This window comes from Bubalus bubalis, chromosome 16 (genome assembly GCF_019923935.1).
Source record: "Bubalus bubalis isolate 160015118507 breed Murrah chromosome 16, NDDB_SH_1, whole genome shotgun sequence".
Classification (NCBI taxonomy): Eukaryota; Metazoa; Chordata; class Mammalia; order Artiodactyla; family Bovidae; genus Bubalus; species Bubalus bubalis.
In genome coordinates this window covers 69,855,321-69,882,684 of record NC_059172.1, presented here as the reverse complement: position 1 = coordinate 69,882,684, position 27,364 = coordinate 69,855,321, and the positions used below count along the sequence as shown (strand labels likewise).

The window sequence follows — 27,364 nt, the reverse complement described above, 5'->3', positions numbered from 1 at the left end:
CAGAAATGGAACTCCAAGCAGAGTGGAAAACTTACAGTTTCAGCAGGGCTGCCGCCATGAAGCAAAGGGGCAGAGAGGGGCTGTGAGCAAGTCTCAGCCCTTCCCAGTTGAGAGACTGGCTTGTTCCCAGACACCTTCACATGCACAACTCAGGGACTTATAGGGTTGAAGACAGGCCTGCCGTCCACGCCTCAGACTGCCCAGCCGCAGCCGCTGCTGCTATACGGACAAGAAGGTCTTTACTAAAGCAAGCCCAGAGGAACCGTCGACGTGTGGCTCTTCAAACATCCACCTACACCCTGGTGGCTTCTGAGGCCAACCTGCTCAGCAACCCACAGTCTGGTCCTGCTGGAAATTCCGTGCATGAATTATGCTTCAGGGAAACTGGGAGGAAAAAGAAGCAAAATGAGTGGCCGAAAGGAAGTGATGAAAAACCGCCACTCTCTCTGGGGGTCCGTGGTCCTCATTCCAACACTAACAGAGATAATCACCACCCTGCCCCTCTCTGGAAACAGGGTCTTTATTTCCAGGTGGTTCTTTGGCAGCCTCTGAGCTCAGTCATTGTTTCCTGCTGAGTTCCTGGCATGTCGCACATAGGCTAAAGCCCTGCAATTAAAAATTTATCTATTTTTGGTTTTGCCCTGGAGATGAATCTCCGCGAGCGCTTCCAAGGCTGTGAAGAAGGATTCCAGAAAGGACATTCCTGCCAACACAGGGCGGCCACATCCTACAATGTGGCACCACCCAAAGTGGGGGTCTTTATCCCTGAGGAGTACAGTCACCTCACTGGACAAGCCTCTCCCTAGACCTGAGGCTCAAATAAGAGACACAGCTACAGAGACACACGGAGCAGTGGGGCCTGGACGAGGGCAACCTCGGGAGTACAGGCCTTGAACCACCCAGTCACGATTTCAGGCCGCTCTGTGTCTCTTGGTCCCAGTTGCCGAGGAGAGCTACGGAACTAGTGCTGAATATGGCTCGTATCCATTAAAATCTGAGTTTTCAAACCAACAATTTCAGTTAGATACACAACTAATTAGTGATTAATGAAATGTAATATTTACAGAACCATTCACAACATTCAAGGGACTGAAGGAGTTTGGGATTTCAGAAGGGGTACAGCCTTCGATTTTTGCCCTTTTCCAGAAGTTACCAAAATGCTTTTGGCCACGAAATTTAAGGATCATACCCGTGCAGGGAAACTGAGTCCCTGCGAGGCTGATTTTGGTTTTCAAAACTGAAATGGTCATCGACATCAAGAAAGAGATGTGTGTTACAGGCCAATAAAGATGCGTCTGAATTTTTAAAAAGTCAATGAAGAATTACAAGAACTCCCAGTTTCTGCATCTTCCCTGTAACTGTTCAAAAATATTTATGGAAAGGGGGGAGAACGACACTCAGCCCTCAGGAGTCTGCACGGCTCCTAGACACATCTGCCACTGGGCTCCCTCAGAGAGAGAGAGAGGAAAAAAAAACGACTGACTTCCCAGGAAGTGCTGAGGTGGCCCATCCCAATTTTCAGCCTAGACCAGGAAAGAAGCTTAGAGGCAAGAAAGGCAAGCCGAGGCCTGAGCGTGACTTCCAGGCACGGCCAGGAGCCCGCATACGCGCTACTGCGTGACCAGCCCAGGGCAGAGGCCGCCATCTTTGGGCAGCCCACCGATCCCCGCCCCTCGTCTGACGCCTCCAGAAAAGGCAGTCAGGCCTCTCGGAGCCAAGCCTGGTCTTGATTTCGAGGAGCTCCAGACCCTCGCCGCAGAAGCTCCACACAAACGCGCTGGGACAGGTCCCGTCTGTGAACGGCTGCATCATCCCACCCACGGCACCCTGCCAACTGCTGCCAGCCCTCGGGGGAATCAGAGGGGCTGACGGCTCTGACACCCGGACCAGCAGAAAGGCCAGGCTTTACGGAGAGGTCAACACTGAGCAGCCCTGTCATATGGACGCAGTGACCACCGTGGTTCAGCCAGGAGCAAGCCCTGGCATGAGGAACCAAAGGGCAAGGCTGCTCTGCTCAGGGGGGTTTACAGTCCCACTCTTTCTCTTTACAAAAGCCCCCACCTGCCCAGGACAGAGCAGGCCCCTAGACTCTTATGAGATGGCCCTGACCACACATGCCGCTTTGTCCCCAGAAAGGAAACTCCGGAGCCCCGTGGCTCTGCTGCCTGAAACCATCCTATGACTTTTGTCCCTCACCTGCAGGGCCTTTTACCTGCAGCTTTTCAGGTGCTGGCGTGTGGGTCATGGTGAAATCACTGCCTGTAACAGTTCACTCTCATTAGACGTCTCCCTGTTGACTTTGGCTCACAGCATAAAGCCCTAAGAATGAAGGCTGCCGTGTGTCCTAATATTCTCATGACAAAGACACGGAATGGAATTCTGCAGCATCTCCCCACCTGCTGAGTAAGCAGAAGGAGAGCATGCCGGAACTCGCACTCTGCCCTCGGTGCTGAGACATCACTGGTTTTTTTTGCAGTGACCGGCTAATGAAACCAGCACAGCAATCACCAGGTTCCTGTGTGAGATCCTAGATATAAAGGAAGAAACTGCCTCCCTCAGCTTGCTGCTCCGTATCTCTCTCGGTGTCCCCTCTCCCACACTGTCCGTTTGGGGCGATGCTGCTTAGCTGCTGAGTCCCAGTCCAGGGGCACATCTCCTGTCTCTCCTGTAGCCCCTTGACATTCTACTGCAGGTTTAGCTTGCGTGACTCCCCTCCACCCCTGTTTTTTTTTTGCATAATCACAATAGTAAAAGATGTTTATCAGTTTTCATAATCAATAGCCAGACAAAAAATACAAGATAATTACAACTGCAAGCCATAATGGGAACATGAGTAACCTAACAATATAATTACCATTTGGCAGGAGGGCATCAGGCAGTGATGAGGTAAGTGGAAGTACATATATGCACAGATTTTCATCTGCTCAGCCAGCCTATATCTTTTGGTTGGTGCATTTAATCCATTTATGTTTAAGGCAATTATCGATATGTGTTATCCTATTACTGTTTTCTTAATTGTTTGGGGTTTATTTTCTGTAGTTAGGTCTCTTTCTTGTTTCCTGCCTAGAGAAATTCCTTTAGCATTGGCTATAAAGCTGGTTTGGTGGTGCTGAATTCTCTTAACTTTTGCTTTTCGGGAAAGCTTTTGATTTCTCCATCAAACCTGAAGGAGTGACTCTCCCACTTTTGGACGATAAGCTCCTCCAAGGGAGGCACCCTGGCATATTTATTTTTGTCTTCCTAAAGCCTTACATGGTGCCTGGCATAAAAAGGTGTCGAATTAAACGCTGGCCAGTGACTCAGTGAATCAACCCCCTTGAGCCATAAGGAACTATATGCCTTTCGGAGAACCTTCCCTCTGGCCTCATCTCGTGCTGTTCCTGCCTTCTGGGCTCTGTTGTCCACTCGCTTTCTCCCACTTGATCGGCTCCTCTCAGTCCTGCCTTAGGTCCCGCTAGCCCCTGATCTGATCCGTCTGTGTGTAATACCGAGAACCTTCCCCCGCCCGTCTCCGGGGAAGCCCCCTACCTTGTGGAGCTTGTCGGCGTTGTCATAGTAACCCTGAAGCTCCTGGTGCAGCACACGGTTCTCCTCCGTGAGAATCTCCACCATCTGCTGGGCTCGCTCCACGATCGCGAACGCGTCAGGGCCAAGCTGCTGGCTGGGCGAGGCGGCGGGCGGGGGCGGCGCGGCCCCCAGGGCCATGGGAGGAGCGAGCGGCAGGGGCACGGAGTGCAGCGGCCCGCTAACCGAGGAGTTCTGCGAGGACACCGGGCTGTGCTGCTGCGCCGTGGACGGGAAAGGAAGCTGGCATGGGCGGCTGCAAGGGAACAGACCAGGAGTCAGGGCCAGGGCCACAGGCTGGGGTTGAGGGTGGGGGTGGGGTGGGAGGAAAGCCCACAGCACAGGCACTGTGGTGATGCCAGGGGTCAGCATCAACGCAGGGTCCAGGCTGGGCTGAGAGATGCAGCTTCAACCCCCCATCCCACAGATATTCAGCGCTCTCCCTCTGAATGTGCACTGCTCTGGTCATCCGGAGACGGTGGACCAGACAGACAAGGTCCTTCCCTCCTCTCATGAAGTTTATGTTCTTGGAGAGAGAGAGAGATGGGCACACCACCAAATGATGAACACGCAAAGCTGGGTACTGAAAAGCAACGACACCTCTCCAAGAATCAACCCGAGGGACAGGGACAGGGAATCACTGAGTGGCCAGTTCATACAGAGGGGTCAGGGAAATGGTCTCTGAGAAGTGGACGCCTGAGCTGAAGTCTGTTGACAGACATGGAGTAAAGAGTGGCTGGGGGCAGGGGGTGGAGAAGCAGGGGAAGTTTTCCAGGTAGATGGATCGGGGGCGAGTGGGACCTAAGGCGGGACTAAGAGGAGCAGATCAAGTGGAAGAAAGCAAGTGGACACAGAGCCCAGACGGCAGGAACAGCGAGATGAGGCCAGAGGGATGGGCACGGGCCTCTGGGAGCCAAAGCCAGACCTTCCCTTGGAATGTGGAGGGGGCAGGAGAGGAGCTGTCTTCATGCCTGTGGGTGGGATGTATGTTGGCAAGGATGGACCAAAGGTGCCCAGTGAGGAAGCCTGGGAAAGACTGAAGGCAAAAGGAGAAGGGGGTGACAGAAGATGAGATGGTCAGATAGCATCACCAACTCCATGGACATAAATTAGAGCAAATTCCAGGAGACAGCGCAGGACACGGGAGTGAGCTGCCATCCATGGGGTCACAAAGAGGCAGATATGACCTGCTGCTGCTGCTGCTGCTAAGTCGCTTCATTCGTGTCCGACTCTGTGCAACCCCATAGACGGCAGCCTACCAGGCTCCCCCGTCCCTGGGATTCTCCAGGCAAGAACACTGGAGTGGCTTGCCATTTCCTTCTCCAATGCATGAAGGTGAAAAGTCAAAGTGAAGTCGCTCAGTCGTGTCCAACTCTTAGCGACCTCATGGACTGCAGCCTACCAGGCTCCTCTGTCCATGAGGTTTTCCAGGCAAGAGTACTGAGTGGGGTGCCATTGCCTTCTCTGAGATATGACCTAGTGACTGAACAACAACAACCAGGTTAAGAAAAACACAGATGTTCCTTGATGGTTCAAATTCTGGTACTAGCTTCTTTATCTGAACCCATGAATTTTCATTTTCATCTCCCCTTCCGAAGGATCCCCGCCTCCTGATTCTGTTAACTGGTTTCATAAGAATCACTGTATTTTCTTCCAGCCTACGCCAAGAGCTCCTAACAACAACTCTATAGTATAAACAGCAAAGACAGTCTTGGCATCTAGTTCTGCAACCATGGCTATCTCTCCTCTGCAGACTTGGGGAAACTGGTGTTCTTGTTTACCCCTTCAATCTTTAGGTCTCAGTCTGGGAACTGGGGTGCTAAGAATTATCAGCAACCCCCAAATCACTGGCGTCTTTATATCAAAGGGTTGAGCTCCTTCTAGTCTGTAACAGTTTCATGTATTACCTCCGTTCCTTTTGATCCTCCAGGGCCAAATCTCTCAGAACTACCTCCCTTTATCCTCAGAGGTCATCTGACCTTATATTTCCTTTTAAGTATATTTGCTGCAGTGTTTTTGGACCATGTCAGCCTCCATATCTCTCACTGTGCAAGTGTATCTTACAGCATTAAGTATCCTCTGAATGCTGACTTCTGCAGCTAAACGTCAAACTCTAGAAGAAAGGGTGTCACCTTAGCCCTCCCTACATGGAGATGCAAACACCCCTAAAGATGACTCAGAAGAAACCCAGGGATCCCACCAGAGTGACTAACCACTGGCTCTGTTCTGGTAACCAACATCAGAGTGCTCCATCGGGTTCCCAAGCTAGCTTCCAACTAGATCTCCTTACGGTTTTGATCTAGGAGCCCATCCATTTCATGTTAAAATAGCTGGGATCTAAGTTCCCCGAGTCAAAATAGGGAACCATGGAGCTTAAGGTGGTTCTTTACTCCTTAAGGGCCTCAGATTTCAGAAAGGAGTGCTCGGGGTGGGGAGGTGTAAACCCTCCCCCTTCCCTCCCTTTCCACACCTATGATTACTATCTGACCTTCTCATTAGAAATAAAGCATTTCTGCAGTTTGATGAATTTGTGCCCCTTCTACACTGAAGTATATGTGAATGTGTTGTCCCTTGTGCATGAGGATGTCTGTGTGTACAAGGTCCAACTCCATAGTGAGAGTGAAATGCCCTTGGCTGCCTTTCACAATGCCCAACTTTCACCCCCATCACAGGGATTCCTATCAGTTGTGGACCCAAAATACCACAGGTCCTTTGTGAGTAAGTGCATTCCTGCAGCCTGGCTAAATTCTGCTGCTGCTGCTAAGTCGCTTCAGTCGTGGCCGACTCTGTGTGACCCCATAGACGGCAGCCCACCAGGCTCCCCCATCCCTGGGATTCTCCAGGCAAGAACACTGGAGTGGCTTGCCATTTCCTTCTCCAATGCATGAAAGTGAAAAGTGAAAGTTAAGTCGCTCAGTCGTGTCCGACGCTTAGCGACCCCATGGACTGTAGCCAATCAGGTTCCTCCGTCCATGGGATTTTCCAGGCAAGAGTACTGGAGTGGGGTGCCATTGCCAATTCTACAGTGTATTTTTCATGCAAAGAGGTTACCTTGACAAGAGACAAACTATCACAAGTTACACTGCCTCAATCCAAAGGCAGACACCCATTCCCAACTTCAAGTTCTCCCTTCCCACTTCATCCAACGCAAAGAAGCATAGTATGTCTCCTTGGAGCTGGGGTGGGCACAGATGAAGCATCAGGGCCCCAATAGGACTTGCCCTCTGACCCTTCAGGCGTGGGCTTCAGGGCGGGGGTTCTACCTTTTGACATTTATTGGGCTCTGGCATTTGGAACTCACAGTCAAGGATGGGCCTATGTTCCCTTATATAACAAAAAGGAAGTTTGCATAATGCCAGCCTAAGTCATCCATGATGGTGACTAGCCACCTGAGAGGCAATGCAGGAAAAAGGTTCTTGCCAAGTTCAGGGACGGAAAGAATGGGTTTTTCAAAATAGGAAGTCTTTTATGATAAATAGAGAACATTGGCTTCAAAAAATAACCCGGTTACACATTCAAGAATACGCATTCAAGAAGCATGGTAATACAACGGATGATGTATAGCCAGGAGAGTAAAACACTGTTCCTTGGCTCCGCTCCTCAGCCACTGGGGCAGGTGGGCTCAAAGGTCCGTACAAGGCAGATTTGGATGAGAGTAAATGAAGGGGAAAGAATGGTGCGGGGGTAGGGGGGCACAAGAAAATGTCACACACCATCAGACCAGTGCTATGAATCAAGATATCCTCCGTTTCCAAAGATAATGCTACTGATCGGCCACCATTAGGATAAAGACTTCTTCGCAATGGGGACACAGAGAAAAAAGAAAAAGAGGAGATGGGAACCAATATTTATTGAGAAACTACCTTGTATAGAATTCTATGTTGTGCTGTGCTTAGTTGGTCAGTGGTGTCCAACTCTTTGCAACCCAATGGACTTAGCCCGCCAGATTCCTGTCCGTGGGAATTCTCCAGGCAAGAATACTGGAGTGGGTTGCCACGCTCTACTCCAGAGGATCTTCCTGACCCAGGAACTGAATCGGAGTCTTATGCATTGCAGGCAGATTCTTTACCAGCTGAGCTAGTAAAGGTAAGCCCAGAATTGTATGCCACAACTGTCTATTTGACTATAGCTTACTTCCTCTGTTGGGGTTTCCCTGGTGGCTCAGATGGTAAAGAATCTCCCTGCAATGTGGGAGACCTGGGTTTGGTCGGGAAGATCCCCTGGAGAAGGGAATGGCTACCCACTCCAGTATTCTTGCCTGGAGAATTCCCATGGACAGAGGAGCCTGGTGGGCTACAGTCCATAGGGTTGCAAAAAGTCAGACACAACTGAGCGACTAACACTTTCACTTACTTCCTCTGTTAGAATGTGAAGGCAGAGAGCTGTTACTCGACATCATTTGTTTCAGTATCCTGGCACCATACCATCACTTGGCTTAAGTTAAAGGACTTAAGGAGTTAATATGTATTAAGCTGGGCACAAATTAAGCACTGAATAAATGTTAGCTATTACCACTATAATAGTATCATCTGTATCCCATAGAAGGCTGAGCACTGAAGAATTGATGCTTTTGAATTGTGGTGCTGCTGAAGACTCTTGAGAGTCCCTTGGACTGCAAGGAAATCAAACCAGTCAATCCTAAAGGAAATCAACCTTGAATATTCACTGGAAGGACTGATACTGAAGCTGAAGCTCCAATACTTTGGCCACCTGATGCGAAGCGCCGACTCACTGGAAAAGATCCTGATGCTAGGAAACATTGAGGGCAAGAAGAGAAGTGGGCAACAGAGGATGGGATGGTTGGATGGCATCACCGACTCAATGCATGTGAACTTCAGCAAAGTCCAGGAGACAGTGGAGGACACAGGAGTCTGACATGCTGTGGTGAAGAGTTGGACGTAACTCAGTGACTGAACGACAACAACCCAGAGCCTAGCCCTGAGTGTGGCCTTCATGAAAAGTCCAATATTTTTTTTCTGTTATGGCTAACGTTTATTGGGCACTTTTGACTCTAGCCACTGTAGTATACACTGCTACACGCATCATCTCACCTTGACCTTCATAAATGCCTTATAAAATAGGCATCACTATCAAGTCTCTGTATTTAGATGAGAAAACAAGGCACAAGACGGTCTGTGCTAAGTCGCTTCGGTCGTGTCTGACCCTTTGTGACCCCATGGCCTGGAGCCCACCAAGCTCCTCTGTCCATGGAATTCTCCAGGCAAGAATACTGGAGTGGGTTGCCATTTCCTTAAATGGCAGAAACATAAAGAAGATGCAAGCACAGGCTTTGGGATTCCGGAGCCTGCAGCTCACTCATTCCCTGAACGGTGCGGGGGAACACAGGGAGGACAGGCAGGCGCCCTGTGACCTCTGCTGCCAGGTCCCGCGGCTCAGTCTGAGTGACCGCCACATTCCTGACTCACACCCTAGCGAAAGCATCAGAGCTTTCTGTAGGTTCAAGCCACCTCAGGGGAAGCATGAAGGCTAGACAGCTGCCCCTGTGTTGTTCTTTTGGACTGTTACTTACCTTCAATGCTGTTGTCTTTCATAGGTTAATGTCTCTTCTACACAAGCATTCAACTAACTCTATTAAGGGTCTACACCATCTGCCAGGAAGCACAACTTATCACCTCGCTTTATCCTCACACACACCAAGACAGGACCACCACCAGGTTCTGCTCCTGTCTCACGGAACTGGAGAAATCTTGGAACACTGAAGAAAGGGATCTTTTCCCGCCTGCCACTGAACTGACTATTAAACATATCTGAGCAGGGCTGAAAAGCTTCTTTGCCCCAAGTCCACAGTGAGGTATTAGAAACAAGAATCAAGGAACATTTAAAGAGCCACATCTGGGATTTCCCTGGTGGCCAGTGGTTAAGCCTTCACCTTCCAATGCAGAGGGTGTGGGTTTGAGCCCTGGTCAGGGAACTAAGATTCCACATGCCTCATGATGAAAAAAATCAAAACATAAACCAGAAGCAATACTGTAAGTAATTCAATAAAGACTTTAAAAATGATTCACATCAAAAAAATTTTAATAAAACAAAGAGCCACATCTATGATTCAAAATAGGGTCATACAGGGAATATATATGGGCTGATCTTCCATCATCGATGATTTGGACCATGACTTTAAAAATGATCCACATCAAAAAAATTTTAATAAAAAAACAAAGAGCTGCATCTATGATTCAAAATAATAGGGCCATACAGGGAATATATATGGGCTGATCTTCCATCACTAATGACTTGGGACCGTGACACACAGCCTGCCCTGGAACCTGCACTCATCTCTTGCTTCCTAATTTACAGCCCTGCCCGACTCACAGTCCTGACAACCTACCACCACTGGCCTATGTCATTTTTGTTCTCTTGAATTTTTATTTAAATGTCATTTAATTTTTCATGCATTATTATTCTTCCTAATTAGTATCATGCATGTTTTCTGAGGGTAGACAATTATGACTTACACTAAATTGGTATCCAGTACATTTTTGTCAGTTGATTTGGCCCCAGAGCCCAACAGCCAGTTAGGAGGTCATATATGCTTTATGAACTTCAACACTGTTTTATTGAGGAAGAGACCTCTGGTATTTATATTTGATCTGGATAATATAGTTAGAATCTCCAGTCATGACACTGCCAATTTAATAACACAGCTCCATGTCGCTTCCTTTCTCATACACAAAATGCAGCTCAAGACTGAAGTGATAATGTAATTTGGATTAGGGAAGCAAGATCATTGGTGACAGGTACTACTCAACAGTCCCTTTGCTTCTCTCTGCACACAACAAGACTTCATAAATAAGCTTGTTTACATATTCTTTAAAAAAAAATTTTGGGGCCGTGCCTCACAGCATGTGGGATCCCCAACCAGGGATCAAACCCATGACCCCTGCATTGGAAGCACAGAGTCTTAACCACTGAACTACCAGGGAAGTTCCCATAAATACACTTGTTTAAACATTTGTATTTACATTACACCTAAATGTGTAATGTACTAAACGTGCCATGAATAGTACTTTACCTCCACTGTCATTTCATTCTCACAAGCTTGGACGTTCCCTGCTCTCACAACATATATTATTATTCTGTTTTTAAAGTATGCAAACTGAAGCTCAGAGGATTAATAAACCAGAGATCTCAGTCTTTACAAAGCAAACCAACGGGCTATGAACTGGGGGTTGGAACTCACATACCTCCACCACACCAGGACTATCGCCCCATGCTGGCACAAGACTGGAGTATTCCTTAATACGGGACTCTTTTCTCTGCTTCTTTCTAGCCATGTAACCATGGACAAGTTTTTAACTTCTTCTTCACCTTTAAATGGTGATAACGACAGAGATTTCAGGAGAATACTATCTCATACTATTGCAAACTGGAACAAGAATCTTGGGGAAAGATAGATTTTGAAAGATAGGTATAATTTGGGCAGCTAGAGATGGGTGAGGGTTGTTGGGTTTCTCAGGAGAGAGAAATGATATGGGGAAAAGGCTGGGTGACTTTGATGACCAGCAGAGAGTCTGATGGAGAAAGCAATGGCAACCCACTCCAGTACTCTTGCCTGGAAAATCCCATGGAGGGAGGAGGCTGGTGGGCTGCAGTCCATGGGGTCGCGCAGAGTCAGACTGAGCAACTTCACTTTCACTTTTCACTTTCATGCATCGGAGAAGGAAATGGCAACCCACTCCAGTATTTTTGCCTGGAGAATCCCAGGGACAGAGGAGCCTAGTGGGCTGCTGTCTATGGGGTCGCGCAGAGAGTCAGACACGACTGAAGCGACTTAGCTGCAGTAGCAGCAGCAGCAACGATAGTTATCTACTTCACAGAGTTGTTATGAGGATTAAATGAGACCATGTATATAAAGCACTGCACATAGTGTCTGTCATTGGGAAAGTACTTAATAACTGCTAGTCTCTGTTATTATTATTACACTGCTAATGGGTGTCAGGAGAAAAGCAAAGGATAATGCACCCTTGGGTGTCCCTTCCTCTTAAAACACTCTGTGTGGAGAATCCCAGTCCCTAACACTAAAGCTTCAACCTGGAAACAAAGCAAATGCCAGCACCACAGAAGCTTCTATTTCTGAAGAGATTTCTTGCAATGCAATGCAGAACAAGAGTATAATGTCAAAGTGATGCACATGCATGCCAGGACCCTGTCTCTCGAACACAGATTCTCACTTTCTTCTAGACCTGTACTGTCCAAAATGCTAGCCACAAATCACATGTGGCTACTGAACACCTGAAATGTGTCTCATCTGAGCTGAGATGTGCGCGAAGTATAAAAGGCACATCAAAATTTGAAGACAGTACAAAAAAGGTAAAATGTCTCAGCAATAGTTTTTTATGTTGATAACCTGTTGATAATGCTTTAGATATAATGGGTTAAATAAAACATGCATCCAAATGTATGTTTTAAAATGGATTAACTAACGGTATGGAAGTTCCTTAAAAAAACTAAAAATACAGTTACCGTATGATCCAACAATCCTGCTCCTGAGCATATATCCACCAAACAGAAAAACCAATTTGAAAAGACACACAAGCTTCAATGTTTACAGCGGCACTACTTACAATAGCCAAGACATGAAAGCAACCTAAGTGTCCACCCACAGACGAATGGGTAAAGAAGATGTGATAAGCGTACACAGTTGAATATTACGCAGCCATAAAAAGAAAGAAATGCCATTTGCAGCAATCTCTTCGATGGACCTAGAGATTCTCATACTAAGAGAAGTCAGACAAACACAAATATATGGTATCACCTGTATCTGGAATCTTAAAAAAATGAAACAAATGACCTGACTGACAAAACAGAAATAAACTCACAGACATAGAAAACAAACGTATGGTTACCAAGGCGGGAGGGGTTGGGGGGGTAGATAAATTAGGAGTTTGGAATTAGATACAAACTACTATACATAAAACATAACAAAGTCTTACAGTATAGCACAGGGAACAATATTCAATAACAGAAAAAAAATGTAATAAGTATAATGTATAAATGAATCACTTTGCTTTATAGCAGAAACTAACACAAACAACCCTGTAAATTAACTATATTCAATTTTTAAAAACGGGTTAACTAAAACATGTTTTTAAATTAATTTCACCTGTTTCTTTTAACTTTATAAAAATGTGGCTGTGAGAAAAATTTTAATTAGATATCTGACCCACATTATATTTCTTTTTTAAAGGATGTCAATGTCTAAGCTTTTTCAATTTAGCATTTTAAATTTTTAAATTCTTTAGAGTATAGCTGATTTACAATGTCATGTTAGTTTCTGCTGTACAGCAAAGTAAATCAGTTACTCACACAGGCACACACACACACATCTAAAAAAGAGTGTACATACACACACACACACACACACACACACATATATATGTATACATATACACACAAATGTATCTCCACTCTTTTTTAGATTCTTTTCCCACATAGGTCATTACAGAGTATTGAGTAGAGTTTCCTGTGCTATATAGCAGGTCCTTACTAGTTATCTATTTTATACATAGTGGCATCTATACGTCAGTTCCAATCTTCCAATTTATCCCTCCCCTCTCCCTCCTCAACAGTATATTTTCATTGTTCAGCACTGCTTTGGTCCACACTACATGTACACCAAAAGGCTTCATTTTGGAGACAATTCCAGAATTCAGTGAGCAACAGAGCAATTCACACAAACAGACCAGTAGTCCCCACTCTATTAACCCCAGATCTCTAAGCATCAATACCTGTGGCGGATTCATTTTGATATTTGGTAAAACTAATACAGTTATGTAAAGTTTAAAAATAAAATAAAATTAAAAAAAAAAAATAGTGACCAGGAACCTATATTCAAAATACTACATGTTTTGGGGGCTTCCCAGGTGGTTCAGGGGTAAAGAGTCTGCCTGTCAATACACGAGATGCAGGTTCTGTCCCTGGGATGGGAAGATCCCCTGGAGAAGGAACTGGCAGCCCACTCCAGTATTCTTGCCTGGAAAATCCCATGGACAGAAGAGCCTGGTGGGCTACAGTCCATGGGTCACAAAACAGTCGGACATGACTTAGTGACTAAACAACAACGACAACAACATGTTTATCTACAATTAGGCCATCGTGCTAACATTTAATATGGCTTGTGTGACTGCCAAAAGTTGTCTAAAATATAATAGGAAAAGAGACATCAATGGATAAACAGATGAAGGATGTGTGACCAAGTAATTCAAAAGAGAAACTGCAAACAGCTAAATAAATTTCCCAAAGCAAAGTTATTAATAGACAACTAAAATCAAAACAACTTTTTTCCATTTATCAATATTAACAATCAGTTCAATGAATGTTTACTGAGCTTCAAAGCAAAGATTCTTTAAAATTCTCAAGACATGATACATATTAGGACTTTGCTTGAGTAAAACATTACAGAAAAATGACTAGCAGGAACTAAGACAAAAGGACAGAATGACTGTCTCCAGAGGACAAATTCACGGATTTGTTTTCTCTCTTCCTATTTTTCTATTCTTTATGTAATTTCTACAATGAATATGGCTAGCTATTCAAAAAGTTCTGCACTAATATATATGTTCATCATAGAAAAACATATATTAGCCACAAGGGCTTCCCTTGTGGCTCAGCTGGTAAAGAATCCGCCCACAATGTGGGAGACCTGGGTTCGATCCCTGGGTTGGGAAGATCCCCTGGAGAAGGGAAAGGCTACCCACTCCAGTATTCTGGCCTGGAGACTTCCAGGGACTGTACAGTCCTTGGGGTCACAAAGAGTCAGATATGACTGAGTGACTTTCACTTATAGAAAAATTAGAAAATAGAGATAAGTCAAAAATCAGCACTGTTATTTTAATAATCAGAGGAAGTAAACATGACAAAATAATTTTAAAATGAGGTGAAAAGAACAAATGGCAAGGTTCAAATTTTAAGACTTCTCCCTCAGTAAAAATACCTCTTATTTACCTAGAGGTTTCCAATTTAGAGTATTTTCTTATACTTTCTGACTGTGAAAGCAACAGTGAACAGAGTATTTAAGAGTAGTTTTGGCTGGATAATGGAACTGCAGGCAATTTCTGTTTCCCTTCTTTACCATTTTTTAGGGAGTGGGGAAGTGGGAGTTATCTATATTACTAGATTTTTGATAATATAAGTGTTTCATTGGTGTAAGAGAAAATCAGTTACTTTTAGGAAACATCAGCTACAACAAATTGCAGATAAGGAAACTGAGGCCCTGAGAACTTAAGCAATTTGCTACAAAGTGGAAGAGCCAGGACTTAAAACCGCTCAAATCTTCTTTCCCCAAACCCACAGCCTTCCCACCTGGACCCCTTTGGTGGTGCAACACAGGACTCTTAAGTGTTCAGGCTGAGTCTAGACTCTTGGGTAAACTAAGACCCAAACTATTGCTAGGCAGGATGCATATGGATGATCCTCTTGTTTGGAGAAGCCATGCATTTAATGCCCTGCAGCTGGAGTTGTGTTACATTTCCTGAGAAAGCAACCTAAACTTGACCCCAGCCTTTTCAAATTCCCACACCGCAGAGCCGCTCCTCACAATAAACAGGGCATTTTACTTGGCTCACCCAGCCACAATTCAGCTTAAAAATTGTACAAACTCGTAAATTTTAATTCTGGTATTCAAAACACATGTTTAGCTGGTGGAATTTAAAAAAACACTCCCTGGCCTCATTTTTGTTCAGAGCAACACATAGTGGTTAATCCAAAAGCTTTGGGTCTAGCTCACCTTTTAATGCCACATAGCAATTCATTTTCGTTAACTATCTAAACTGCAAATCAGCACTTTGGAAACACACTCACTCCGACAATCCCCCTTCCTCCTCCAGCCATTTCCAACTCAGAGTGAGAGGGGGCCACCGAACATTCTCTGTTGTACTATACAGCACATTTGAGACCTCACACCCACCCAGAGTAAAGCTGCTCTTCAGCCCAAATTCTCACGCTTGTTGCACTCTGGCCGCACTGCTTGGTCGGCGTGGGTTCCTGCCAAGAGGCACGGTTTCTCTCTAATCGGCCACATGGGCTCCAGGACTCTCCTCTTTGCTCCCCCTCTCCCCGCTGCGCGGTCTGACACGTTCCCAGGGAGCATGGGGCTTCCCTGGTGGCTCAGACAGTGAAGAATCCACCTGCAGTGCAGGAGACCCAGGATCCATCCCTGGGTCGGGAAGATCCCCTGGAGGAGGGCACGGCAATCCACTCCAGTATTCTTGCCTGGAGAATCCCAGAGATGGAGGAACCTAGCGGGCTACAGTCCATGGGGTCGCAGAAAGTTGGACCTAACTGAAGCACCTGAGCACCAGAGAACATCAGGAACTTTGACTCTGTGCTAAATAAAACCAAACCAGGAGGTTTTTCTAGAGGAAAATTCATAGTGAATATTCTAAGGAAACATGCATGATTTGGGAGGCTGAGCACACCACAGGGTTCCTCCATGAATGCAGGAAACCACGAGCACCCTGAACTGATGGGAACGATGGCTGGCCTGTGAAGAGACGAAGCAAGCGTGTTCTATGGAAGGGGATCCATGGCACCACTGGCTCTGACGTCATCTCTTTTTTAATATTTATTTGGAGGATCTTTGTGGTGGCATTTGGAATCTTTAGTTGCAGCATGCAAACTTAGCTGTGGTGTGTGAGATTATTCATCCGTGTCTTCACTTCCATTAACGGGACAGACCAGTCAGTCCTAAAGGAAATCAATCCTGAATATTCATTGTAAGGACTGATGCTGAGGCTCCAATACTTTGGCCACCTGATGTGAAGAGCTGATTCATTTGCAAAGACCCTGATGATGGGAAAGACTGAAGGAGGGAGGAGAAGGGGACAACAGAGGATGAGATCGCTAGATGGCATCACTGACTCAATGGACATGAGTTTGACTAAACTCCAGGAGCTGGTGATGGGCAGGGAGGCCTGGCGTGTTGTGGTCCATGGGTTTGCGAAGAATCGGACACGATTGAGCAACTGAACTGAACTGATGAAGGTCAAGGAGGCCTTGAAGGGGGGCCTCTCCACGGGGTTTCCCACAAGAAGAGACCATAACCTGCTGCACGTCTCCCATGGTCCGTGGATCAGAGCAGGTGAGAGAATTCGCAAGCTATGGTAAATCAGTAATGAAGGCCACAACTCCAGGTTCTTACTCATCCTAAGCTCTGTGCTCTGTAGACCTTTCCATCTCTAGACAAAAAGCAGTGAAGTCTTGATAGTGTGTGATGGATGGGGTGAGAGCGCTGAATATCCGCAACATACTGAGGCCGTCTTTGCAGCTCGAGGCCAGAACATGAGCCCAGTGATCTCAGACAAACGCCTCCCTGACTCAAGGGTCGTCCATGAGGCACTGACCCAACAACCGGCAGCTTCCCAAACCATCACCATTAACGACAAACTGATAACCTGTTAAGCACAAGGGAAGGTGACAGTGAAGTTAAAGGGAGACCTGCTCTTCTCTGGGCTTCCCAGGTGGCTGAGTGGGAAAGAACTCGCCTGCCATTGCAAGAGCCGCTGGAGGCACAGGTTCGATCCCTGGGTCGGGAAGGTCCCCTGCAGGAGGGCATGGCAACCCACCCCAGTATTCTTGCCTGGAGAATCCCATGGACAGAGGAGCCTGGCGGGCTGCAGCTCACAGGGCTGCAGAGTCAGAAATGGCTGAGCATGCACGCAATGGCTCTTCTTTTGGGTCAAAGATAGCTTGAACATCACACCGTGCTGAGCTTCAGATCCAGTCCTTGGAGCTCAGGCCACACTGAATGTGTCTGAAGCAGGGCTGGTGTGGACTCAACTCTGTTTACCCTGCTGGCCAAAGGTTGCCCTGGGGGAGCCACGCTGGCGAGCTGCGGCCAGGCTCACAAAGCCACCTTGTAGCTCTGGGGCTGAGCCTCAATGGTCTGTCTGTTACATCTTCTAGGGCATTTTGATGTGTCATGTGGACCCAGCTGCCAAGCCCGGCAACCAGCTCAAATCCTTCAGGCATTGCTTCTTCTTTCTGACGTCATCACATCGAAACACATGACACTGCCCACAAATACCTGGGCAGCCCTCCAGGAATAGCTTCCTCCTCCCCCTTCCTGTCTTCCACTCACGGCATACCTACTGCCAAATGATAAAAAGCAGCAAGACCCCTTTATGCCCTGCCAGGTAACCAAGAATAAAGCCCAAGAGGAGTAAGGAGACTAGGGATATTTCTACTTTTGATCAAGCTCTAGACACAGAGTTAAATGATTAAGAAAAAAAAAAGTGAACTATCACAACCCAAACTCTGATATGATTCTGCAATCAGTCTGCTAAGTCACTTCAGTCATGTCCGACTCTGTGCAACCCTGTAGATGGCAGCCCACCAGGCTCCCCCGTCCCTGGGATTCTCCAGGCAAGAATACTGGAGTGGGTTGCCATTTCCTTCTCCAATGCATGAAAGTGAAAAGTGAGAGTGAAGTCACTCAGTCGTGTCCGACTCTAAGCGACCCCATGGACTGCAGCGCACCAGGCTCCTCCGCCCATGGGATTTTCCAAGCAAGTACCATGGATTATTTAACTCTGGCAAATCAATGTGCTAATAACCAGAGATTTGAAGATTTATTTTTCCTCTTCAAACCTAATAGCTTTTAAATTTCAACTTCTCCTTGGCTTAAGGAATCATAAAAGGATGAGAACAAGAGCTCTCCCAGGCTGCACTTGGATACCCCAGTGGGGTCACACTGTGTCTGCTGCGTCCTGCTGCCTGTCAGGGGCCTGCCTGTCGGTACATTGCTTCAAAACGGCCACTGCCACCGAAGGCAGGGAAACGGGTCAGCAGCTGCCAAGTGAGTGACAGGCCAGCTTACTCTGCCAAGGCCCAGTCACTCTCTTTTCAGAAGATGTACAGCCAAAGTAGGCCCTGCACCCAGCCATTGGGGTCACTCAGGAAAATCTCAGCTCATTTGGTTTAGAATCTGATAAATAAAGCCTCTGGCAAGAATGAAGACACAGCCATAACAGACAGTGACCCACTTGTCTTCTCTTATGCTCCACAGTCTCCCCAGGCAAAGCAAGCTCAGAAACATCTAAACTCCAGCAATTTCCAAACGGATGTCTCCAGAGCCAACTTCTCTCCTGAGAGTTTGCTTTCCAACTGACTTATTTCCCACAGTGTCCCATCTAATCAATCATTAAATGATGTCAGCTCTATTTCTCTTAGCATATAATGCTCCTCCATACCTATGGCCTCAAAGCTGGGCTACTCTCTCCAAGTCTTATCTGGATACAACTGACCCCATCTCTGATGGTCCTCATGGCCTCTAGGTTCCCCTTCCTCTAATTCATCCTTTGTTGCCATTAAAATCAGCCTAGTAAACATCAACACAGTCTTTACTGAAAAACACTGGTTCTTGCAATTGTTTATGAATAAATTCTAAACTCTTTAGTATGACACTCAAAGATCTTCATCAACTGGTCTCAATTTCCTTGTCCAAACACACTTTCTGCCACTTCCTATACCGCCACAGCTCTGCATGACTGCAGCTCATGCCAGACAAAACCCCCTAAGCTCTGGTCTGAAGAAATGGCCTTTCCCCTGCATAGTACCTCCTGCTACTTCACCTCTACCCCACAGCTCTGATTTCTTCTTCAAGACCCAACTCAAACGTCACCTCCGTGCAGCTTTCCCCAAGCCCTTCAGCTGTGAGTCATACCACTCTCTCCGGTTCCCGAAAGCTCTCTGCACCTTTCTATCCTAAAATGGCACCCTGCAGCCCAAGGATCTGTTCAGATGCTGGCTTCCTTGAGACGATGCTGGGAGGACCTTGAGGGTGGAAACTGTATCTTTATCTCTGAACTGAGTACAGGGCTGCACAGACTACAAATGTGGGAAGTGTTGTTGAATCCATCAGTCGGAGCAATTAGGGCGATGGAGGGAAATGGTTTTGACAGTCAGGATACCTGAGCCTCACTCCAGTTGCCTCAGAATTGAGTACTGCAGGAACTGAGTTTCTCATCTCTTGAATAAACAGAGCTTCTTCCCTGGTGGCTCAAATGGTAAAAGAATCTGCCTGCAATGCAGGAGACCTGGGTTCAATCCCTGGGTCAGGAAGATCCCCAGAAGAAGGGCATGGCAACCCACTCCAGTATTCTTGTCTGAAGAAGCCCATGGACAGAGGAGCCTGGTGTGCTACAGTCTGCTGCTGCTGCCGCTAAGTCGCTTCAGTCGTGTCCGACTCTGTGCGACCCCATAGACGGCAGCCCACCAGGCTCCCCCGTCCCTGGGATTCTCCAGGCAAGAACACTGGAGTGGGTTGCCATTGCCTTCTCCAATGCAGGAAAGTGGAAAGTGAAAGTGAAGTCGCTCAGTCGTGTCCGACTTTTAGCGACCCCATGGACTGCAGCCCACCAGGCTCCTCCGTCCATGGGGTTTTCCAGGCGAGAGTAATGCAGTGGGGAGCCATCGCCTGAGTTGGACACAACTGAGCGACTAATACTTTCACTTTTCTGTTGAATAAAGGGGTGAGGCTATATGATTTCTAGGTCTCTTTAGCTCCTCTGTTCTAGAATTCAGACTACATTTTCCTTTAAAATCTACAATGAAGAAAGACTCTATAAAACCCCATGGTAATAACATGTTCCAGGAGTTTGGACACTCTCCACAAAGCCAGCCAGGAAAACTGCTGCTCCTCTAGCCCACTGGGCCGAGCTCCCCAGGGACAGCCCGCAATGGAGGCTCCGCCCCAAACTCAGAAATCCCTACCCGCCTTCGGGAACACCTGAAGAAAATCCCCAGTTGACCTCTATTCTGTTTCACTCTATATATTTTGGCCAAAACTCTGCTTACTAATTATTGTGCATAGACCAAAAAACAACAACAACAACAAAAAAAAAAACAAAAAAAACCTGATGACAAAACCTAATATGCCTTGAAAATAATAAGAGCTAAAACCATGAGTGAAACCACTAGGCTTACTGTGGAAAACAGTGTGAAGGTTTCTCAAAAAACTAAAAACAGAACTACCTTATGACCCAGCAATTCCACTCCTGGGTATATATCTTAGAAAAATAAAAACATTAATTCAGAAAGACACATGCATCTCAGTATTCACAGCAGCATTCTAGGTGGCTCCATGGTAGAGAATCTGCCTGCTAATGCAGGAGACACAGGTTCCATCCTTGTGTTGGGAAGATCTCCTGGAGGAAAAAATGGCAACCCACTCCAATATTCTTGCCTGAAAAAATCCCATGGACAGAGGAGCCTGGCGGGCTACAGTTCACAGGGTTGCAAAGAGCTGGACACAACTGAGCAACTGAGCACACACGTATGCAAAAGTGTTCAAAGGGGCACAGATCAAGAATCGCGTATTCACAGATGATGCAACTTCACAGAAGATAGGGAAGCAACACAAGTATCATCAACTGATCAACGGATAAAGAAGATGTGGTAGATACACATGACGGAATACCACTCAGTCATATTAAAGAATGAAGGTTTGCATTTGCAGCAACAGATGGACTTGCAGGGCAATCTGCTAACTGAAATAGGTCAGGCAGAGAAAGACAAGTACTGTTTGATAACACTAATATGGGGAACCTAAAAAATACAACAAACCAGTAAATGTGATATAAAAGAAGCAGACTCAGGCACACAGGGAACAAACTAGTGGTGACCGGTGGGGAGAAGGGAAGGAGGAGGGGCAGTGTAGGGGCAGGGGATTAAGAGGAACAAACTATTAGCTATTAGCTATAAAACAGGCTATTAGCTATAAAACTATTATAGCTATTAGCTATAAAACAGACTACTGGCTATAAAACAGGCTACAAGGATACACTGTAAGACATGGGGAATATAGCCAATATTTTATAATAACTACAGACGGGGCATAATCTTTAAAAATTATGCATCGCTTTATTGTACATCTGCAAAATAGTAATAATATTATCTATCAACTGTACTTCAATTAAAAGAATAAATTTTTTAAAATTCTCTAGTCTTGATAATCACCTCGTTACCCCGTACTCTGGGGGTGGCTGGTACCTCAGGACGGCCACTTCTGTCCTCGCAGGCTGGGGCGCAGGGTAAGGCTTGACCATCTCGTGGAGCAGCCCGGGGTGCTGGTCACTGTAGAACAGTCCATGTTCCTGGGTCTTGCTGACCGGGGACACCATCTGCTTGGTCTTGAAGGGGTACTCGGGTGGAGGACCTCGGGGGTCCAGCATCTTGGCTGCAGGCTGGGCTGGGGAGGGCCCCCCTCCCGCCTTGAACGCCTTTCCGTTCCCGGGGCCAGGGAGGTGCTGCTTGGCGCCGTTCCTCTCCAGCGACAGCTGCATGATCCTCTCGCTGAGAGAGCGGACGTGGCCCTGCTTGAGCTCCTTCAGCGCCTCGTCCTTGTGCGCCTGTCCGCTGTTGGCGCGGCTCACCGTCGGCCTGCCCTCAGTCCGGGCCTTCTGACTGGCACCCCCGGCCATGTAGTAGCTGTGCCCAACGGCCCCCGCTTGCTGCTGTGGCGGCGGCGGCGGCGGCTGCTGTCCCCGGAAAAACTGGGACTGCGCCTTGGCCTCCTCGTACGTGGGCAGCTCCTCGTTGTTCTGCTGAGGCTGCGCGGACCGCACCTGTTTCTCCATCACCGTGTTGTCCACCTGGTGTTCCTGACCCTGCGGTTCCTGGCGTGCTGACTGGTAGACCATTTGTGGGTCTTCTTGAGCGAGGTTTTCCGTGGAAGAAAAGTTGTTGGTGGGGTGGGCTGGCCCTGCGCTCCCTGTGGCCTGGTGCTGAATGGCCAGCAAGTTCATGTTCTCGGTCGGGGTGCCATAGCGCAGTTGCTCCTGGATCAGCCGCTGTAACACTGTTCCAGCTGCCGCATCCTCGGAACCTCTCATCTCCACCTCTGGGATCCTCGGGAAGTTCGGGGGGTGGAAGTTACAGAGAGGATCCTCAACTGGAAGATAAACATGGGAAAAACGTGTCAGGCTGCTCCATACAGGTCTCAGTGTATATTGTGAATAATGAACTTTCTAATGATAGAGGCATTTAAAGCGTTCCAATACCGCGTCACCCCCATTTACCCTGCAGTTTCTCACGGGGAGCATCTCTCCAGCTCAGTGTGCCTCTCCCACTCTCCCTTCCCTCACCTCCTGCTTCCTTCTAGACCTTGGTCAGGCCTTCAAGCTCTCCCTTTAAGCTCTCCACCGACCCCTTCTCTTCATCATATAAACAGTCTTTCCCATCTTAAAAAAAAAAAAATCAGAACAACAACAGAAAAAGAAACCACCTTCTCACAGCCCAGTGTAAACCTCTAAGTGCCACCCAGCTTCTCCTCTCTCTTCTCTTCGAACTGTCCTCAGAAAGCAACCGACACTTGCCGTCTCCACTTTTCAAACACTCCAGCCACGGCCTGCCCTACTGCTCTGAGAGTTCAAGTTCCAGCAACACACCAAGAACATAAGAGTACCCAAACAAGCTAGCTCTCTCTGGCCTCCAGGACTTTGTCCCCATTCATCCCTCTGCCTGGAAAGATGCATCTCACTACATCTTTCTTGGGAAATTCCTAGATGTGCTTTGAGTGATGGCTCCAAAGCTGCCTTCTAAGTAAAACCCTTCCTGCTGCAGCCCAGCAGGCTTGAGCCCTCCTTCTCCAACATCCAAGTTCTGTTGTCATACATCCCAAAGACTGACCATCACAAGTTGTTGTTTAGTTGCTAAGTTGTGTCAGATGGCACTTATTTATGTAAACAAGACTTTGAACATCTTAAAAGCAGAGATCATGGCTCCTCCTCTGGGTCTCCCTAGCATACAACTCTTCGATTTTTCCAGTAGTCATGTATGGATGTGAGAGCTGGACCACAAAGAAGGCTGAGCACTGAAGAATTGATGCTTTTGAACTGCGGTGCTGGAGAAGGCTCCTGAGAGTCCCTTGGACTGCAAGGAGATCAAACCAGTTAATCCTGAAGGAAATCAACCCTGAATATTCCATGAAAAGACTGATGCTGAAGCTGAAGCTACAATACTTTGGCCACCTGATTCAAAGAGCTGTCTCATTGGAAAAGACCCTGATGCTGGGAAAGACTGAAGGCAGGAGGAGAAGGGGACGACAGAGGATGAGATGGATGGATGGTATCATGGACTCAATGGACATGAGTTTGAGCTAACTCTGGGAGATGGTAAAGGACAAGGAAGCCTGGTGTGCTGTGGTCTATGGGGTTGCAAAGAGTTGGATTCAACTTAGTAATTGAACAACAACAAGCAACCTCGTGTCTGCATGTAATGGGTGTCAAACATTTAACCAATAAAGGAGTACCATGAAATATATAATTTATGCCTTTGCACAAAAGTACTCAGAAGGAGTGTATTGAGGATATTTATAGTGATAGGCTAGTAAACATTCTACTACTTACTACTGATAAGACTTGCTGCCTTTGGGCTCAAAATCCTTACCTGTAAATGGAGGGAGCTAAACGAGCCCATCTCTAAGTAGCCTTCAGCCCTACAATTCCAAGCAGTGATGGTTCTGTGTTTTTATATATACGAAGGACACATTATTTCCCCCCAAACCATCTCTCTTCCCCAAAGTTGCCTTTTTTCTGATAAATGGCATCCTCATCTAGGATTAAAGTGTCATCCAGATACAAAGTGCAGATACAATTTTGTCTCTTTTGTTTCCTTTGTTCCCTCCAATTTTTTTTAAAGAAGTTTTTTTTTTAATTGTTGAATTGTAGAGATACTTTATTAATTTATTTATCTATGTATTTGGCCACACCACATGGCATGTGGGATCTTAGTTCCCCAACCATCAGTTAAATCCACATCCCCTGCATTGGAAGCATGGAGTCGGAACCACTGGACTGCCAGGAAAGTCCCCTTTGCTCCTTACATTTAATCAAGTGCCAAGCTAGGTTTTCAGTTTATAGTAAAATAAGAAAAAAATGAAGGTGGTGTGATACTCTTGCAAGATATATAAATACAAACATAATCACACATATATATGTGTAGATACCTAGATACACATAAGCTGAGTTTACTACCTTTTTTTAGCAGGGGCTGCTATTAAGGACTACATTCCTCTTATACTTTTTGGTATTAAAATATGAGAAAAGGTGACAGTAGATGACATTTTGAGTGTCTCTGTAACAGCAAAGACTGCAGCCCCAGCTTCTACGACCTCAACCATTCCCCGGGTTCCAGCTCCCCTAAGCTAAGCTAAGCTAAGCTAAGTCACTTCAGTCATGTCTGACTCTGTGTGACCCCATAGACAGCAGCCCACCAGGCTTACCCATCCCTGGGATTCTCCAGGCAAGAACACTGGAGTGGGGTGCCATTGCCTTCTCCGCAAGCTCCCCTAACCAGTTTCTAAATGTCCTGAACAGCCTAACATCTGGCCTTGTCTCTGGCCTTCTCTTTCAATCAACAGTGTATTTATTACCAGTCTTCCGCTACTAGAATTTTCTAGCACCAGGGAACAGACAGCCTTATCTTATCACATGCTGTGAACCCACTGTCTAGAACACTACCACGATACACAAAAGGCATTCAGGAAAGAACTGTTGGAGGGTAGGAGATATCTTAGAAGTTTGGGATTAACATAGACACACTACTATAGTGGCTTAGACGGTAAAGCGTCTGCCTGCAATGCAGGAGACCCGGGTTCAATCCCTGGGTTGGGAAGATCCCCTGGAGAAGGAAATGGCAGCCCACTTCAGTATTCTTGCGTGGAAAATCCCATGGACCGTGGAGCCTGGTAGGCTACCGTCCACGGGGTCACAAAGAGTCGGACATGACTGAGCGACTTCACTTTCACTTTTCATGTATGAAATCAGTAAACAACAAGGACCTACTGCATAGCACATGGAACTATATTTGATATCTTGTAATAACCTATAATGGAAAAAAATCTGAAAAACAATCGACATATACAGATATATAGATATAACTGAATCACTTCGCTATACACTTGAAATTAGCACAGCATTGTAAATTAACTATACTTCAATTAAAAAAATGGTTTAAAAAACGAGAGCGTAAAGAACTCTACAGACTGGTTCCTGAGGCTCATCTCTGATCTACCCCTCGTGAGCTCAGGCAATGACTTGGTTTCTCTGAGCCTCTCTCTCCTCTGAGGTCAGGCTTCATATCTACTTCACAGGATGGTATGTGGAGTAAATTCAAACTTACTGCTCATTTTCAGAGAACGTGCACAGTAACTGAGATATAAACCCGAAGTTCAACAATTAGAACTTTGCAACAACAAAAACAGACCACTGAAAGTCACCCAAGAGGAACTGCTGAGTAACTGTACTAAGTGATGCACAATCCTAGGAAAGCAATTAACAGCGTGGGTTGAGTTGAGCCATCACTCACCACAAATACCAACTGCCAGCCTGTGATATTCAGGCATTCTGACAGGTGCTGGGTTAGGAGAGTAAAGAAGACACTTCTTACCCTCAGGGCTTGATGAACAAGCAAATTCAAATAAAAAAATCAACACTTTAAAACAAAATGAATAAAAATTCAAATAAAAACATATTTCCAAAGGAAAATGATTTTTTGGACGAATAATAAAAGGAATGGGGTCTCATTAGGCACAGAGACTGAATCTCCTTTTCATGAGCACATCTGGCAAGCGCCTTAAGATCCTTCTTTAATGTGGTTTTGAAGATTCCTTCATGGTGTAACCAATCTCATAAACCCTTAAAAATAGTCAGGAAATTTTTACAAAGGAATCAGTTCCTTTCCAAATATAGTTTAGAATTTCTCTGAATTTCCGAATTACCTGCAAAAAGAGTTATGAAAGCAGAGAAGAAAAAAGAAATGAAAGATTCTAGGAAAGAGTACAAAAAAGAACATTTAGGAATTAGAGAAAAATTAGGTACTCAATGGTATAATTCGAAAGTTCCTACCTACTCAGGAACTCTCTCTGTTGAGTGAGTCACGTATTATAATTAACAGTCTATTAACACCAGCAGTAAAGAATCCGCCTGCGATGCAAGGGCCACAGGAGACAAAGGTTCAATCCCTGGGTCAGGAAGATCCCCTGGAGGATGGCATGGCAACCCACTCCAGTATTCTTGCCTGAAGAATCTCATGGACAGAGGAGCCTGGCCAGCTACAGTCCATAGGGTTACAAAGAGTTGGACACTGCTGAAGCAACTCAGCATGCATGCATGCACAATGTTAAGCAAACATTAAAAATAAGGCACCTACCAATAAAGAAACAACCAGTAATCCAATATGTTGCTTTTTAAAAAGAGGATAGAGAAAAAATTATTCAGAAGAGTGAAAAACATAAAATCATTCTGCTTTTCCAACGTGAGTGCCAGTGAAAGAACTTACCAACTTTTTCTCTGATGCTGCTATTTGCCTCCACTGTCAAAGATGCTTCATGCCTCCCAGGATAGAGCTGAAAGTCTGGGAAAAAGTAGCTGGGGTCCTCCAGAATCTGGACGGGACTGCTGGGGCTGTAACAGGCCGGAGGGGGACCTGGGGGCAGAGAGCAAAGTGCACTTTAGTGTCAACGAAGTCCTCCTCGCCATGTGACTCACACCAGCCATTCTCCCCCATGCCTCTCCACTGGTAGGGGCAGCTCTGTCTTTTTGACTCATAAAATTCCAAAGTAACTATTCAGAATCATCACAAGTCTGGCACCCATCACAATGACCCGTGAGGTCATAATCATAATTTTCAAGACACACTGAGCAAAGGCAGGGGCCCTTTCACACAATTCATTTCCAAGGCCAGTGGCAACAGCAGCCACAAACATCAAGTCCCCTGTGGAGCTGGACAAGCCACCAGGTTCGGAGCAGTCAAAGGGAAGGGGGCGGGGAGGCCAGACAGGGAA

General features: G+C 46.3%; 1 protein-coding gene across 5 annotated transcripts in view; it reads right to left on the bottom strand.

Annotated features, from left to right (window-relative positions):
• AMOTL1 (angiomotin like 1) overlaps positions 1–27,364 on the bottom strand; it is a 199,079-nt gene that overhangs the window by 62,655 nt on the left and 109,060 nt on the right. For 4 of the 5 annotated variants that reach the window (XM_045163007.1, XM_045163005.1, XM_045163009.1 and 1 more), the window contains 4 exons: positions 26,860–27,006; positions 26,731–26,763; positions 21,538–22,471; positions 3,529–3,820 (listed from right to left, as the gene is read on the bottom strand). In XM_045163007.1, coding sequence (XP_045018942.1) covers positions 3,529–3,820; positions 21,538–22,471; positions 26,731–26,763; positions 26,860–27,006 — 1,406 coding nt within the window. The remainder of the gene's footprint in view (positions 1–3,528; positions 3,821–21,537; positions 22,472–26,730; positions 26,764–26,859; positions 27,007–27,364) is intronic. The other variant, XM_045163006.1, reaches the window with a different exon arrangement.